Source organism: Pseudorasbora parva, chromosome 20 (assembly GCF_024679245.1).
Source record: "Pseudorasbora parva isolate DD20220531a chromosome 20, ASM2467924v1, whole genome shotgun sequence".
NCBI classification, from domain to species: Eukaryota; Metazoa; Chordata; class Actinopteri; order Cypriniformes; family Gobionidae; genus Pseudorasbora; species Pseudorasbora parva.
Window position 1 is genome coordinate 20,817,627 of NC_090191.1, and position 16,812 is coordinate 20,834,438.

The 16,812-nt window shown below is 40.1% G+C and overlaps 1 protein-coding gene across 1 annotated transcript in view; it reads left to right on the forward strand.

Moving 5' to 3' along the window:
• Nucleotides 1-499: 499 nt before the first annotated feature.
• LOC137049099 (beta-1,4-N-acetylgalactosaminyltransferase 3-like) overlaps nt 500-16,812 on the forward strand; it is a 36,728-nt gene continuing 20,415 nt past the window's right edge. The window contains exons 1-11 of the mRNA XM_067427485.1: nt 500-568; nt 1,117-1,219; nt 1,428-1,534; nt 1,625-1,692; nt 1,853-1,955; nt 12,961-13,050; nt 13,132-13,222; nt 13,324-13,424; nt 15,242-15,309; nt 15,401-15,476; nt 15,571-15,637. Of these exons, the coding sequence (XP_067283586.1) occupies nt 500-568; nt 1,117-1,219; nt 1,428-1,534; nt 1,625-1,692; nt 1,853-1,955; nt 12,961-13,050; nt 13,132-13,222; nt 13,324-13,424; nt 15,242-15,309; nt 15,401-15,476; nt 15,571-15,637 (943 nt within the window). The remainder of the gene's footprint in view (nt 569-1,116; nt 1,220-1,427; nt 1,535-1,624; nt 1,693-1,852; nt 1,956-12,960; nt 13,051-13,131; nt 13,223-13,323; nt 13,425-15,241; nt 15,310-15,400; nt 15,477-15,570; nt 15,638-16,812) is intronic.

Here is a 16,812-nt window from a genome sequence, read left to right on the forward strand (position 1 = left end):
AGCGGCTTTTAAAACCTGCATCCCACTGAGGTCCGGGGCCGCGCCCAGGCAGGCGGGTGTCCCTGGTACGTCACGGTCTGAGGACCGGAGACAAGACCAACGAGCGAGCGTGGCCTCTCGGGCGCCCCCTCCATGGCGGAGTAGGGCGCAAAAGAGGCGGGACACCCGGAACTGGAGGAAGGGTGCCGGTGCCGAAGACCGGAACCAGCGTAGGCGGGGGGAAACTCCGCCTACGAGGGCGAAGCGGAGGTAGTAGGTGAGCCCTTCCTTCCACCCTTTTCCTTGGCGCTTGACATCAGGCCGGGCGGGGCCAATGATGAGCGGACGTGAGACTCTGACGGCCCGTCTGGTCTGGTGAGCAGGCGCCCCCGTCAGGTTTGGGGTGCGTTCGTTTATGAGCTTATAGAGAAGTTATCATAAGCACTAGAAGCGGAAAAGTGGCGTTTTCCTTGTGTGAAAGGAGTCGTCTGAGTAAACTCGACCGCTTCCCTGAGTGGGCATGAGGAGGAAGATTCAGCGTTGGACGCCTCATCGGGAAACAACCCTCGGGGTCCGCGCAATGGATACTGTGAGTATATGCCTGTGCACGGATGTCATCACGCGCCGGTGGACAGCGGGTAAGCCTCAGTATGAGGGACGTTTTATGTTCTTAAAATGCTGTGTGCTCCCCGCCGAGGGTGTGTTGTACGGTGTCCCCGTTTGGTGGCCGGAACGATTTATTTAAGGAAGCCGTGAGACGGCTGGTGAGAGCTAGCCTCGCTAGTGGAGAGTAGCCGTCACGTTAAGCCAGTAAAGTAAACATGTTACTTGGTGTGTTCTCTCAGTGCGTTGAGAGCGGTTACCGCTCATTTTCGCGGAAATATGTTTCAAGAGGGAAACTAAGCGAGAGTGGGTGTCCCTAGCGGTTCGGCTAAAAGCTCCGGGCCACCGGAGGGCAAGTGTTGTAGCATTAACCCCTGCGGACGTAAGTAAGCGCGAGGGTGAGTAGGCTAACACACGAACGAAGATATGTGTACCCAACCTTCGAGATATGGGCTTGGGATGTTAAGTTGCTATGGTGGAAAGCCTTAGCAGAGACTGGTATACAGGCAGATAGCTTAGGCTGTGTTTTTACAGGATGATAAAAACCCCTATTCAGCCCCCTCTCATGTGAGAGTCGCCTGGCCAGGGCCCGCCCCCGGGTCTTCGCTCGGGGGTGCGGTAATACAGATGGGAAAAGGTGAGAGCATTATAGTTTTGCAACCTAGCCTGTAAGGCGGTAAGTAAGGTTTGTGGGTCATCTGGGCCAAATACTTTTACCCCATCCAAGGGATGTGGGACTGTGGTAACCATTATTCGCATATTGCAATAATTTGCCCTGTGTTTTTTTGCTCCACCTTTCGTAGGGCTCGGGGTGAGCGACACGCACAACCTGTGTGCCTCTTGAGGGCCCAGCGTTGGATGCTCCCCTGGGAAGCCAAGCATCACCACGGCGACGCCTTGGAGGAAACTGCGGGTTGCTGGAAATAGCAGCGGTCTCCCCGGGGCTGGTGTGGTAAGGAATGAACTCCCCTTACTTAAAGGGGTTGTAAGAGCAATGTGTTGAGTACACCGCTCTGGCGATGCAATTAGGTCTGTGTTGTAGGTTCTGCCGGAGGACTGGGCTTCGCAGGGAGGACCCCGTGAGCCTCCGAATGAAGCCAGCTGTGAGCTGTGAGCAGCCAGCCCGGACAGTCCAGGCAGTAGTCTCTGAACAGGAGGCCTCGACGGGCCTTCTAGTTGGAGTGACGACATCGGGGCCCGTGTGCGGGATGGTAAAAAAAAAAAAAAAATCTCCCTTTTGTTGTCACAAACAGTGTTGTCTCGTCAACAGGCTTCGTCAGCCAAGCAGACAGCCATGGTTAGCCCGACATGGAGCGGCCAGCATTCATCCGACCTGCCAGCGAGTATTCATCGCTGGCATGGCTACAAGCCCAGTTAGTAGGCCTCCCTAGGCCTCCCTGAGGGCCTGCTGGGGTGCAGCAGGCCTTGCCGGGCCTCCCTTGAGAGGGTATTCCCGTGCTTCAGGTGCGAGACGGCAGGTAGTAGGCCTCACCAGGCCTCCCTGAGGGCCTGCTGTGGTAACAGTAAGCCTCGTCTGGCTTCCCCCAAGGGGTCGTTCCTGGGCTTCAGTCACTGGATGATAGGTAGTAGGCCTCGCGGGGCCTCCCTGAGGGCCTGCTGGGATGCAGCAGGCCTCATCTGGCTTCCCCTGAGGGGGTACTCCAGGGAACCAGCGCTGGATAACAGCTCCCGGGCTCCAGTCACCAGATGGCAGGTAGCAGGCCTCACCAGGCCTCCCGGAGGGCCTACTGGGTTGCAGCAGGCCTCATCGGGTTTCCCCTGAGGGGGGGGCCCAGGGCCTCGGCCTCTGGGTGACAGGGGTTAGGCCTCGCTAGGCCTCCCCGGAAGGTGAGCAGGGAGCATGGTTGCTAGCCGGGGCGGTTAGCATGATCTGCTATCAGGTAGCAGGCCTCACCAGGCCGCCCTGAGGTCATTCCCCGGCCGAAGTGCCGGCTACGAGTAGCCTGGCAGGTAGTAGGCCCTGCGGGGCCTCCCTGGGGGAACGAGTTCCTTGGAAGGAGACACAGAACTGGAACTCAAGCTGACAGCTAGTGGTTCCTGCCGTCAGGCTTCGGTTCTAGCCGGCAGCACCTGATGGCAGGTGCATACTCTAGCACGACGAGTTTACACTGCTGCTATGCGGTCCTTACAGGACAGGGACCTGCATAGGTTGCCTACAGCATGGTACCTACCAGGCAGGCTTAAGAGCTCCCCTCTTAGGAGGGTTGTCTGTGAGCTTACGGCCGCTTGGGCCTGGTCAGTTGGTCGTAGGCCCCTCGGGGCCTCCCTGTGAGATCAGCCTGTAGGCCTTCTCAGGCCTCCTGAGCACCCCTGTAATGTATGTGCTCGGTAGATCCTAGGATTGAGCAGCTGACTCCCCTCGCTAGCAAGGGTGGGAAAGCATTACGCTGAGCGCTGTTCTCCAGGATAGCCCGTCTCTGAGTTCCGGCCTGAGGCGGACACTGCCAGTTCGCAGTCCCTCAGCTTGATGCCTCTCCAGAGGCGAGTTTCCAGAGGCTCTGTTGTTAGCAGACTGGGCTGGCAGACGGAAGCGTCCCGCATAGTGACGCCAGGTCAAGCCTCCCTGGTGGCATTCGGTGAAGTTCTTCCCGAATAGTGACTGGCTGGGGCGCCCTCGGGTCCCCTAGCCACATTCCCTTAAAGGAACCCCTTCTGTCGAACAGGTTGGTTCCAGGCCTTTGAGCGGCCAGGGTAGGGTACATAAAGGTGCCCCAAGGCCACAGCTCGGGCTATGACCGTAGGGAATGCTGTCACTGACAGCCTAATGTGACCAGAGGGGGAGTGGTTCAGGCATTTCAGTTGAATTTGCTTGTCCTGACAGTGGTCACTGCCAGTAGGCATGCACTCCCCTCGGCATGGCGGCGTGGGTATATCGTTCCCCATAGCGTCAGCTGACGCAGCTCGAGTTCCCTTTCGAAAGGGAACGTCCCTGGTTACGACTGTAACCTTAGTTCCCTGAGAACAGGGAACGAGACGCTGCGTCACTTTTGCCATACCTCGGGGCCTGCCTGCCTGTAAACAGTCCCTTCAGACGAATTGAATGCGGTTGTGTTTGCAAGGCGCCCTTTTATACTTCCTGGTCGCACGTCTATGACGTCAGAGGCTGTCGCCGGTCAGTAGGACTGATGTGATTGGATAAACGTTTCAGACACCGGTCACGCTGGAGGCGTTCCCCATAGCGTCAGCTGACGCAGCGTCTCGTTCCCTGTTCTCAGGGAACTAAGGTTACAGTCGTAACCAGGGACGTTTTTTTTTTTTTTTAATTTAAAAAAAGATATAGGCTAATAATGAATATGTGTGTTCGTATTAACTTGTCTAAGAAAATGCTTAATAAAATATAGGCTAAACATCGCTTAACCCTATGTTTATTCATGGACACAAACGAAAATGAAAAGAGCTGGCAAGAGGAGACTAAGATGAAAAGAAAGAGTGATGAAAATGAGAGAGTGATAAATGAGGAGAGAGTAGGTATGACAAGATAATCTACTGCCATGGTTTAAAAGCTTCTTTTTTTTTCTTTTTTTTTTTAGTTTAGCTTCAAACATCTTAAAATGCACATGTAGATCAGAGAAATCAAAATTTTCTTGGGGGAGCATCCCCTTCCAACCCCCACAAAATAGCTCACCTTAAAACTCCTTTAGGCAGTATTGAAAAGTTGTTGGCTGCTTCTGAAAACTTGTTTGCTATGACCTGCATATCTGGAGTTGCTGTTAATTTGTTGCAGCTTGAAATATTTGTATATAAGCATAGCCTACTTAGAATATTCAGACAGTATATAGTATCTCTGTGCTTTGAATAATTTTTGTTTTTTGTTTTTAAATACTAATTATCTCTGTCATATAGAAAACATTGTGGCACCAAGATCGGCTGCCAATAAATATACTTAATATCATTGAATTTAAACAAAAAACAAAAAAACATTCATGACAGATGTTCTGTAAAAAAATTAAAAAAAAATGTGCTAAAAAGATAGAATGGATTACTCATTTTTACATACTATTTAGGATGTATATTGTGTATGATGTGGATTGTTCTCCCTCACTGAAAAAAAAGAAGAAAAAAAATGATTTGGGTAACAACATACATACAAATATTAAGTGAAGGTCTTGGATTTGACCCCATTCACTACTTTGTGGGTTACACACGGAATATTTTCACTTAGGCTACTGTTATATTTACATAATTGTTATACATAGCCTAGATGTTTTTTTGCAGTGAGAAAGAACAAGCCTGCATTTAAATGTGTATACTACCCAACCTAAATGTAAAATTAGTAATTCAGTATATATTTAACAGTATTGTACAGTATAAGTCTATGCAAAACCATCCAATGTGTATTTGTCATTCCGAGTATGACGTGACGTACACATGCATACTTTTTATACTTCTTCCTTTTATATGAATTTAGTAAAAATTAGATACTTATGTGTGGTCGTCGAATGGTAGACATTTGAACGTGAACATGAATGTCAAATACTTTCTAACAGTGTTAAATTTGATTTTCAATGTATATTTCCACCATAGGCTATATTCCCTTGTCCGCTGTAGGTAATGCAGGGAGTCTTGTGATAATTTGTTAAGCCAGCCAATCAGAATTTAGCAGTCTCACCTCTGATTGGCTGGAAATTCCAGCCTGGAATTATGTCACATTGTTGCATTGAGTTGTGTTGAGCAAGAGCCGCAAGCAATCGAGACTTTGCACATGCGAAAGAGAATCGGCGCACATCCAAATTAACTTATTTTAAATGCAAAATTGATTTTCGTTCGCTCTAAATACTTTCTTATTTGCAAGACTAACATTTCTCCTCAAAACTCAGTTCAAGTGCATCCGAAATGCCCTTTAGCGCTAAAAATATGATCTTGTACGCGCAGAATTGTGGCAGTCCACAATGGCTGGCGGAGGAGAGGAGCAGAAGAAAGGTGCGTAGCCTACACAGCAGTGAGGCGATCGTTTCCGCACGAGTCTATTTTTTGCTGTGCTGGACACGCTGAATTAAAGTGACAACGCATTGTTCGCATTAAAACGATGCAAAAATTTTGTAGTTTTGCCACAGATGCTGAAGACCAGTCTGTTTCAAAGTCAATAATTGTTGATAATATAATGGAGAGTAGCCTACAGCCTTTCTTGGGTTGGGAAAACAAAGCTCTTTATGACCTGCAGGATTTCTTGTTAAAAGATTTTAAAGAAATTAAGAAGAGTCTGTGTTTTTGTCTATTGCAGTTATTACATTTTAAATGTTTGTTATTTTGACATAGTCTAGCCTATGTTTCTAAAGTAGATTCTAGGATATATAAAAAATATAAAGTAATGAATTGAATAAAACATTGTTTAAATCTAGTGCATTTAAACATGATGTCTATAAAAGAGTGAATAGGCCTACAAAGAGAATTGCAATGCTGACAAGCCATGTTTAGAAACAACTTTTGGATTTGAAATAAAAAATAAGTGAAATTTTTGTGTGAAAAATTGTGTCCTCCCCCTTTTTTTCTGATCCGAAAAATGGTCCGATCCGTGATTCGTGATCCGAACCATGAGTTTTATGATCCGTTACACCACTATGCACTATGTCGAATTTTTGCAGTAAAATATCAAAAAAACACCAGGCCAATTATATATTTTGTACAGTTCTTACAATATCCCAAATGTTTCTAACAATTTGTACATTTTGAGAAATTGCTATTTTAAACAAGGAACAGGGACGTCTAAGGGACTCGCCTGTGTTACCTCATACTCATGACCGGAAAAGTGGAAAATGGCGCCGGCGATTGTGTCGTAATAAAAGTCCCACTGCTCATGAGCTGTGTTGCATAAAAGTCGCTCTGTTGAAAGTCGAAGCGCTCACAGTAGAAAGTAGAAACCCACACGAGATTAAGATATCACGTGATCTTCACCTTTAAGTCATTCAGCTGGGACATTTTATACTCTTAAAATTTTCTATAAATCTATTTAAAAAAAAATAAAAAATTACAGTGTAGATATCTAGTGCAAACCAAGAGACAGCAGGTTTGCACTATTGGACATTTAACTAACAGGATAATTAACATTTAACACCCGGTCACACAAAAGTTACTCCTATCTTGTTCAGCCGGTTTATCTGTGACAGTGGTGTAGCCTATAACATCCTGTGCATTATTCCAGTCTCAGTTTCTAGCAGAATGTTAGTTGTGAGAGCTTTTAACCATCGCAAGGTGATGTTGTATTCATTTTATCTACTCATTTTAGGGATTGCATTTTATGTTTTCATATACATGGGAGCATATCATGTGGACGCAAGAGAAACAAATTTGCCTGCTGGTGAGTCGCCTTTATTTTATTATTTTGGCTGGATTATTATTTATTTATTTATTTATTTATTAAAGAAAAAGAGTTTTCTAGACTTTTTTCTGCTTTCTACTCTTTTATAAATGTTCATTTTCTCATAATTTAAGTCAGTGAGTTATTAATGTAATGGTTTTAAAGTAAGAAATGAGCGAGAAAAATGGGGTCTGGTGTTTCATTAGGTTTGCTGTTTTCTGCTACTCCATTTACACTCTAGTTAGTTGTCTTTCCAGTTTCAGAGATTCCGTGTAATATATCCAGTAAGTGCTGCTAAAGGCACTTTTTAAACAAAGATTAGAGGGAAGGTTGGTTATCATTTTTCCTCAGTTTCAGAACATGTGGAATATAGTGACAGAACCGCCTGTTTACTTTTGTCAATTGTCCTAATTCATTTGTGTGTGTGTGTGTGTGCGTGTGTGTGTGTGTGTTTGTGTGTGTGTGTGTGTGTGTGTGTGTGTGTGTGTGTGTGTGTGTGTGTGTGTGCGTGTGTGTGTGTGTGCGTGTGTGTGTGTGTGTCTGTCACAATTAAAATTCCAAGCCAAAAATAATGAAATGGTCAAAATAAAAACAAGTTAGCCTACCACCATGTAAATTCAAACATTTTGCTCTTTTAATTTGAATTAATGTTTGAAGAACATGCCTTTGTCTTCTTCCATTAAAAATAATTGTGGTGGCTGGGATATTCATAAACCCAACGTACGGGCCTACTTTTTGGAATGACTTATAACAAGAGGAAAAAAATAACCTACATTTAGTCGCAGAACATTGATTAATGGAAACGCCGTCATTTCGCAATAGTTTTTTTTAATCAACATTCAGTAGCTAAATATTGCAGAGAATTTGAGCAAATCTGTAATGAAAATGCGGCTACTGAGAGAGCAGTCCAAATTTATTCAAATGGATTTTGCAAACGCATTTGACCCATTCGTGTTTTAGAGTGTAATTTAGAGCATAATTTAAGCGTCAATATGTGTGCACTGCACAGTTAAGTCACAGTGTAACTTCTTGAGCCCAATGCTGGTAATCGGAATAAATGTTTTTTTTTTTGTTTTTTTTTTTTATCTTAAAGGTGCACTATGTAATATTTTTACAGTAAAATATCCAGAAACCACTAGGCCAGTGTTATATATTTTGATCAGTTGAGTACTTACAATATCCCAAATGTTTCCAACTATTTTTAAATTGTGAGAAAATTGCTATTTTAACCATGGACCCGGGACGTGTCAGCATAGCGTTTGAGGGATTCACCTTTCAATTGCGTCATATCTGCGTTACCCTCAGTTTAATTTGGCAAAAACGCTTTACTCTTAGCAGTGTGAACATGTCACAGCAGCGCCGAGCGAACGCACAGAGTTACGTCATAACATAATTTTAAACACACTTAAATGTATCTAATATAATAAACAGAGCTGCTTTACCTTATAATCATGACCGGAAAAGCGGAAGTGCGGGCGCCCGGGGGCTGTGTCCCGTCCCGTCATAATAAAAGTCCCGGTGCTTGCGAGGCGGGTATGTGTGTAACAATAGCTCCAGCAGCCATGCTCAGCTTCTCAACACTCGGTCCTGCTCTGCTTCTCTACAGTAACGTTAATAACCGCATCCTTGAACATGATTTCTGCCCGTGTCCTATTTTCCACTGGCTGTGAGGAGAAGACCACGATACGATGTCCCAAGATACTGCGTTTAAACTTGGCGTCATCAAACTACACCTTAGTTTTGAATAGGCCACCTGTAGTGGAAAAAGTTAATGGAAAGTAGTAATAGTGCACCTTTAAATATCCACCTAAACAACAAATTGTTTGTCAACATAGCAAAAGCACTGCAAAAAATGCTTTTTCTTACTTAGTATTTTTGTCTTGTTTCTAGTCAAAATATCAAAAATTCTTACATTAAGAAATATTTACTGCTCAAGTAAAAATTGTTGTCTTGTTTAGGGGAAAAAATACTTAAAATCAAGAGAGTTTTTGCTTAAAATAAGCAAATCTGCCAATGCACTGTAAAAAAATATTTAAAAAAAAATAAGTTACCTGGTTGCCTTAAGTTTTAGTTCATTGAAATTAAGAATTTGATTTAATACAAATTACATTTTTGAGTATTGACTTCATTGTATCAACTACAAGTTTTCATTTCAATAAACTCAAAATTTTAAGGCAACCAGGTTACTCACTTTTTTACGTTAAACCAACAAAAATATATATATATATATATTTAGTTTGAAATAAGATTTTTTTTGCTCACCCCCATTGGCAGATTATTTTGCTTATTTTAAGCAAAAACTCTCTTCATTTTGAGTATTTTTTTTCCAAAACAAGACAATTACTTTTGCTTGTCTGGTAAATACTTCTTGTTTTAAGATTTTTTTTTAGAAACAAGACAAAATAAGTAAGAAAGACATTTTTGCAGTGCCACATTTAATACCCCTGGGCCTCGAACATCACGTTTGCACAGGGCCTCGCACTCCCCTTGTGACGGGCCTGATTATTTTTAGGCCTATTATTGTTATAAACCAGTGGTTCTCAAACCTGTCCACCCCCCACTCTTGCAGGTTTTTTATGTCTCCATCATCTAACACTCCTGATTCAACTCATCAGCTCATTAGTAGAGACTGCTAGACTTGAACTGGGTGTGTCTAATGAAGGAGACATACAAAATGTGCAATGGTGAGGGGTCCCCAGGACAGGTTTGAGAACGCCTTGCTCTAATAGCTCTGCTGCTTACATGTTTTTCCCAACACCTTACCCCGCCTTGATACGGGGATTGACCGGGCGGGGGCAGAGACTAAATTTAGCTAAAATTCAATAGCAAGTATCTTAACTGTGAGTGTAAATGCAATTAGGAAAAATAACATTTAAATGATCATTTTGCTACATTTTTAGCTTGAACATGTTAAACACATCTAATAATTTCTGTAATACATTTTCATTTTAATTTTGCAACTTATAAAGCATTAAATATATGTTTAAATTATTTGTTAAAACTAGTGTAGGACATAGCAAATGTAAATTATATTATTCAATTTGAATTATCATTTTGGTCCAAATGTTGCACACATGGTATGGAAAATGTAAATTTAAATACTGAAATGCATTGGCATTTTGCATATTGCATTGCAAATTGAAAGTTGCTACTGCTACACAAGCTTTCATACAGTGCTACCTGGAAAAAATGTATTCACACAAATTTTAGCCGCATGTGTGCCTAAAGCGGTTGCACTCTTGAGCCCTGAACAGTATGACAAATGTCAAATGACAAAGGTGAATATTATTTCCTACCATTGTTGTCATACAAATCTACAAAATACAACTGCAGATACATATGGCAATCCCTTTTGTTGGATAGAATTATATTTTAGCCTATATTTCATCAACAACACATAACTCAGAAGCCTACTATGTTAGTTTAGATGCTTTTGCTCACTCGATCCTTTTAGCTAATGTCACCTTCTCCACCACTTAAGTTGGAATGATAGTCATTTGACTAGGCCTCTAGTCTTTTTTGTAAAAAAAAAAACACCTTTACTGTACTGTACAAACAACATATTTACTCGCTAACTTTACCCAGGTAGCTGTTTAGAGTTTGGGACTCAAAGTAAAGAAGCTATCATTATATAATCGTACGGAGATGCATAACAATATTTTTTTACAACGATTTTACAACGCTAAAAACAAAGTTATGACTGCTGACATTATGAGTTAACGTGTAAAGTTAATGTTATGCTAGTTCACATGTGAAGTTATAGTACTGACGATACATTTTGAAGGTCTTACTGAAAATAAAGACTAAACTTGTCACTCAAAAGTGTCCATGTCAATCTCAAAACAATTGGTTGTTCCTCAAAATCTTTATCTTTGTCAGAAACAGGATTAAACATAAGGTTGGATGCATAATATCCCCATTGTCATGATGGACAGTATAAAATAGATGCGTTTGCTGTCGCTGTAAAACAGCGAATCAGAGCCGAATTCCACATTAATATTCTTGACCCTTCGAAACTTCATTTTAGTGACAATTTCTGGGGTTGTAACTGGACCTGTAAAACCGTATCTGGAGATGTTTTGCCCTTAAATAAATCACATACCGTCTATGTAGATATCAGAAAACAATTTAAAATATTATTTTAACTCATTCTAGGGCACTTTTAAAGTCATGTTAGTGTAGTTTGTGTTAGTGCTGTGCACTTGTGCCAACCAGCCCCAATATGGGGGTTAATTGGCACATGCAATGGGATTGGTTGGCACAGATACTACAGTTACAAAGAATGAGGTGACAAATATAAAGAACTTGAGCATTTAATTGAAACATTCAAGCAAAGTATCTGCTTAGTGTGCTGAGTGGTATTTTGATGTCCTTTGCTGTGCTCCTAATACTTCCGTTTTAGGATTGTTTTAACTATAGTTTCGGAGGGCGTGCACAAGAGTGACTGCAGAAAAATTGCTTTTTTTTTTTATGCAAAAATGTGAATGTGCCGGAGGGAGAGAGTGTGGGCGGCCTTCTGTCAGTAAATTCTTGGGGGATGATGTTCAATTTTGAAACTTCTCTGTGACATTTTTGTCCTACTTTGTAATACTGTATATTAAAATAACGTAGCGTACGACCATGCTTTTGACCATAGTTGGAACTGTACTCCTCTCTATGTTTGTCCCAAATATAAAATCTAAAAATGTCAAATTCAAATGTAGCCCAATTTTTTTCTCTATATAGCATTGATAAGTAAATACACAAAGTTTGTCATGCTGGAATGTGTGTTTAGGTGGTGCCCCGCTTACCCCTAAATGCCACAGTCAAGCCTGAGAAAATAGTATGTAAACCATTTAAATGTTGATGCATTGATTTGCATGCTTTTGCTTTGTATATTTTTGCTTCCACAAGGGCCTGCAAAAACAAATGTAAACATAGAAAACGAACTGAGGGAACATTTAGAAAATAAACCTCCTGAACCGATCCAGGTAAGATTGTTGACTTGTTTGTCTTCATCATGATATCTAAACGAGAGTTTCCTTGATTTAAAATAAATGTTTTCTTTTTTTTCTTTTTTCTGTGACTTTCATAAAAATAATTTAAAAAAAATAATAAAGATTGCTGATGATCAACAGCCAAACAAACCACACCAGGTCTGTATAAATCTTTTTCTCGACAAAATAAACCACACAATGGTGACATGTTTTTAATAAAACAACAACTCTTTGTATAAAACCCCCAATATCATTTGTACAAAACCATCAGTTGTTATATTTGAATCCAACTTTAATTGCATTTAATTTAAAGGACATCTCCGGTGAAAAATTAATCTAGGGGTAATTAACAGATGGTTACCGAGTAGATCATTCTCTGGGATGCGTTTTCATGAAAATCAAATGTAAAGAGATTTATCTCTAAAATCAGATTAGCTTATAACGCTATTTTATGGGGCACAGAATATACTTTATAAATAGATACTTTATAAAGACGGTACATTACATGTATACAGACAGCAGTGTGATGTACTGTTTTTCTTATTGAAGTATCTTCTTATTAAACTGTTTGTACACTTACAAAGTTCTCAATGCTTCGGTTTGCATGTAGGGACACTCATTATGCTACTGTGTTAGTGTGAGGCTATTTTGAGCCTTGTTAGTGGTATTAACTAGTGATTTTAATTTTTTCTTATTCTGTGCCCTATATACTAGCGTTATATCTGTTTTTAGAGATAAAACTCTTTACATTCGAGTTTCATGAAAACGCATCCTAGAGAACAATCTACTCGGTAACCATGTGTTTATTACCCCTAGGTTAACTTTTAATAAAGTGTTAATAACCCGGTTACTAGGTTAATTTTTCACCAGAGTTGTTCTTTAAATGATCTTACATTGTGTATGACTATTTGGGGCTTGTTGAGTCAAAAAGATTAAGAACCACTTTGATCCTTTTTTTTTTAAGAGTGACTGCTGCTGTTCAAGAAAGTGCCACTGATACAAATGTGCTACTATTGCATTCTGTTAGTGCCTATACCTGACAACAGTATGATTGCATTTTTATGGAGCATTTTATCCTCCCCTCAGGGTCGAGTGAACATGCACGTTTTTGAAGACTGTTGCGGTGGATCCCTTGACCAACTTAGGAATAACCTGCTCTATCCGCTATTTCCCAATGTGAGTTCTACACACATTTAGATGTGTACTATTAACAACGATAGTCTCAGTTAAAATATAATGTCATTGTTCTTTATAAAGGTGCGTACTACAGTGAGCAGACTTGCTGTGTCCCCTAAATGGAGCAATTATGGTCTGAGAATCTTTGGCTACCTTCATCCTTCAGAAACTGGTAGGGCTAGCATGAAAATAAAAGTGTTTTATTGTATAAGGAATGTTATTATAAGCATATAGAGGTAATTAATACATACACTGATATGTTTCTGTTTATAGAGGAATATATTTTTGCTGTTGCCTCTGATGATAACTCTGAGTTCTGGCTCAGTTTAAATGAAAGTCCAGAAAACCTTCAACTTCTCGCTCATGTTGGAGAGGTAATATCTGGTGTGAATGTGTGTGGGTGTGTTTGTTTGTTTGAGATTCAAATCGGTGAGATTTACTATGGAAGTAAAAATAAAAGTTTTCCATATTTATTCTTACAAACCCGATTAAAAAGAAGTTGGGACACTACAAATTGTGAATAAAAACAGAATGCAATGATGTAGAAGTTTCAGATTTCAATATTTTATACAGAATACACCATAGAGGCTTTACCTAAACATTATGCACTTATGCACTTTAAACATCATGTGTTTTACCTAAACATTATGCACTGTAGATGATGATAACTTCATACTCTTTGCAAGTTTCCTCTGGGAAACTCCTTTCTGATATTGCTCCACTATTTCTCGCCATAGCAATTGGGGAATTGGTGATCCTCTGCCCATCTTGACTTCTGAGAGACACTGCCACTCTGAGAGGCTCTTTTTATCCCCAATTATGTTGTCAATTGACCTAATAAGTTGCAAATAGGTCCTTCAGCTGTTCCTTATATGTACATTTTACTTTTCCGGCCTCTTAATGCTACCTGTCCCAACTTTTTTGGAATATGTAGCTCTAAATCCAAAATGAGCAAATAGTTGACATGACATTTCAAAATGTCTCACTTTCAACATTTGATATGTTATCTATATTCTATTATGAATAAAATATAAGTTTATGAGATTTGTAAATTATTGCATTCCTTTTTTATTCACAATTTGTACAGTGTCTCAACTGTTTTTGGCATCGGGTTTGTATATTATATCATATGATGTCATTCCAAATATGATGTTTTTATTAGTGGAACAGAATATGAGACTGTATTCTGAATCTTCACAACTGTTTTCCATAAACAGTTTGTAGTGACCATGTGCTTTTTTAGCTCCAAACAGGACAAATACATTTAAAAAAAAAAGTTTCAAAGCACCTTCACAGTGTCATACAGGAAAATAATGCAACATAATTTGATTTGGCCGTACAGGCACGCCGGAGAAAACGGTTATGTCAGCTTATTTCAATTATCATACAATGTGGGCAGATCAGTAATTTAGTTTATATAATTTAGTTTACTAATTTGATTCATTTGTATATTTAGTTGAAAATGTGTGTCCCCAAGTGAGCAAGCCAAGCCAAAGGTGACAGTGACGATGAACCAAAACTTTATTATTATTATTATTCTGGTGACTTTACAGGTCAGAAGTCATATTAGATCAGAATATTTGGAGGAACGGAGGCAACACGCTGCAGACGAGTTTATTGAAGACGACATGTCTATTAAACTGTAATTTCGATCTAAGTTTTCAACCAAATATCCAAATAAAATGAATTACTAAATTAACTGTATCAACTATATTACTGATCTGCCCACATTGGCGCTATATAATAAATTGAAATGAGCTGATAAAAAGTATTTGGCTTCAGTTTCAGAAGGCATGGGATAACATTTAGTGTTGATGGTCTCAGAGAAAATATATTATAAATTTGACAATTTTGACAATATTGACACTGTGCCAGAGAGATGTGCTGCTGTAATTGCTGCAAAAAGGTAGACATACTAATTATTAAAGTTAAAAGTCTCACAGCTCAAAGTTATACAGCTCATTCCATCTGTTATTTGATGGGCAGAGCAACCATCTGCATGTTTCATGAACATTTTGAAATAAATCCTGTTTTGGAGGCCAAAATAATTCAATGTTATCAGATCTGTCAGGTTTTCTTCTAATTTTGGCCACCACAGGACAACAATAAAATGTGACTTGTCAATGGCTTGATAAAGGAAACATCCAATCTCTTAGATTATAACTGTGACATGTTTCTGTTCACAAATCAGGCAGGAAATGAATGGACTGCTCCAGGCGAGTATTGGAAATTTGCATCCCAGATATCCAAACCTGTGTTGTATGTGATATTTATTTTTGACTTATTTATAAAAACATATTTGAAAAAGACTGTAGAAGCTAACTGATGCCAGTCTCTTTTTCTTCCCTAGGTTGGTGAAAGACATGAAATATTTTTTTGAAGTCCTTTTAAAACAGAATTACGGAGTTGATCATCTGGAAATAGCGGTATGTACTGTTTGCGTGTGTTATAAAGGCAGTTTAGCTTGTACAATAAACTTAACACGGTTTGTTGATCTCAGATTCTCTTTTTCTTCTGCAGTGGAGTTTAAACCATGACAATGGCACTTTTTCTGTGATAACCTCTCAGTTTTTATCATTATACAAAGGTATGTCTGTCACAAAATTCTGAGCGTGGTGAGAGAAATGGTAAAAGTTTGCAACATTTTGCAAATGTTATGAAGGCATCTTATCTGTCAAGAATAAATAAAACTGTTATGTGTACTTTGCAACAGAAAGGAAAATCAGGCAAAGTGAAAGTTCTGTCATTATTTACTCACCCTCATGTCATATTAAGCCCGTAAAAAGTTCGATCACAAATAAAGATCTTTTTAAAGAAATATCAGTATACGCAACTACCACTTTCAAGCCCCATAAAGGTAGTAAAGACATAATTAAAGTAATCCATGTGACTCCAGTGATTTAACCTCAAATTTATGAAGCAACTCAATGAAATTACATACAATGAAATGTCTTTACTACCTTTCTTGGGCTTGAAAGTATTAGCTGTGTAGGCTGACAGTGGAAGGACAGAAAGCTGTCATTAAAGGGGACATATTTTGACCCTTTTCACAAGATGTAATAAATGTACCCAGAATGTGTCTGTAAAATTTCATCTTAAAAATACCCCCCAGATAATTATTATATCTTGTCAAATTTGCCCCTATTTTGTGTATGTCCCTTTAAATACAAATGAGCCATTGCTCTCAGCCCCCTTTCAGCAGCTCCTTACACAAGCTTTGTATACAATGTCAACAAAAAAAGTGAATCTCACTTAGCTATATACATGTCAAGTATCCCGTTTTGGCCAGGAAAGTTCCGTATTTTACCATACTTTCCCGCTGGCCTCCCGTATTAGTATTTTCCTGTAAATATCCTGTATTTTAACCTGCGTTATTAAAAAATTATAATACCTGAGGAAAAAAAAAAAAAAACCTTTCCAATCTGAGCTCTGTAACTAGCCTCGCGATAACTGCCATCTGCAGTAGCCTACAGTACTGTAGGTTGCCATTATCGCGAGGTTAGTGTGTGAGGTCAGATGACGAGTGACAACGCGGGAAAAAAACAAAAAAACAAAACAGATGATGGACGTAAGACGGAAGGCAGTCCTGCCAAAAAACAAAATGTAACATGTAAATACCGTGATCAATGGGACAGCAAATTAAATTTTTCTGAAGAGCAGGTGGGGAACAGTCAAACGTTTTGTAACTGCGACATCATGTGCAACAGCGGAAGATCTCTTAAAGTGACAGTTACCACTTTAAATGACAAAGTAAAGAACTAA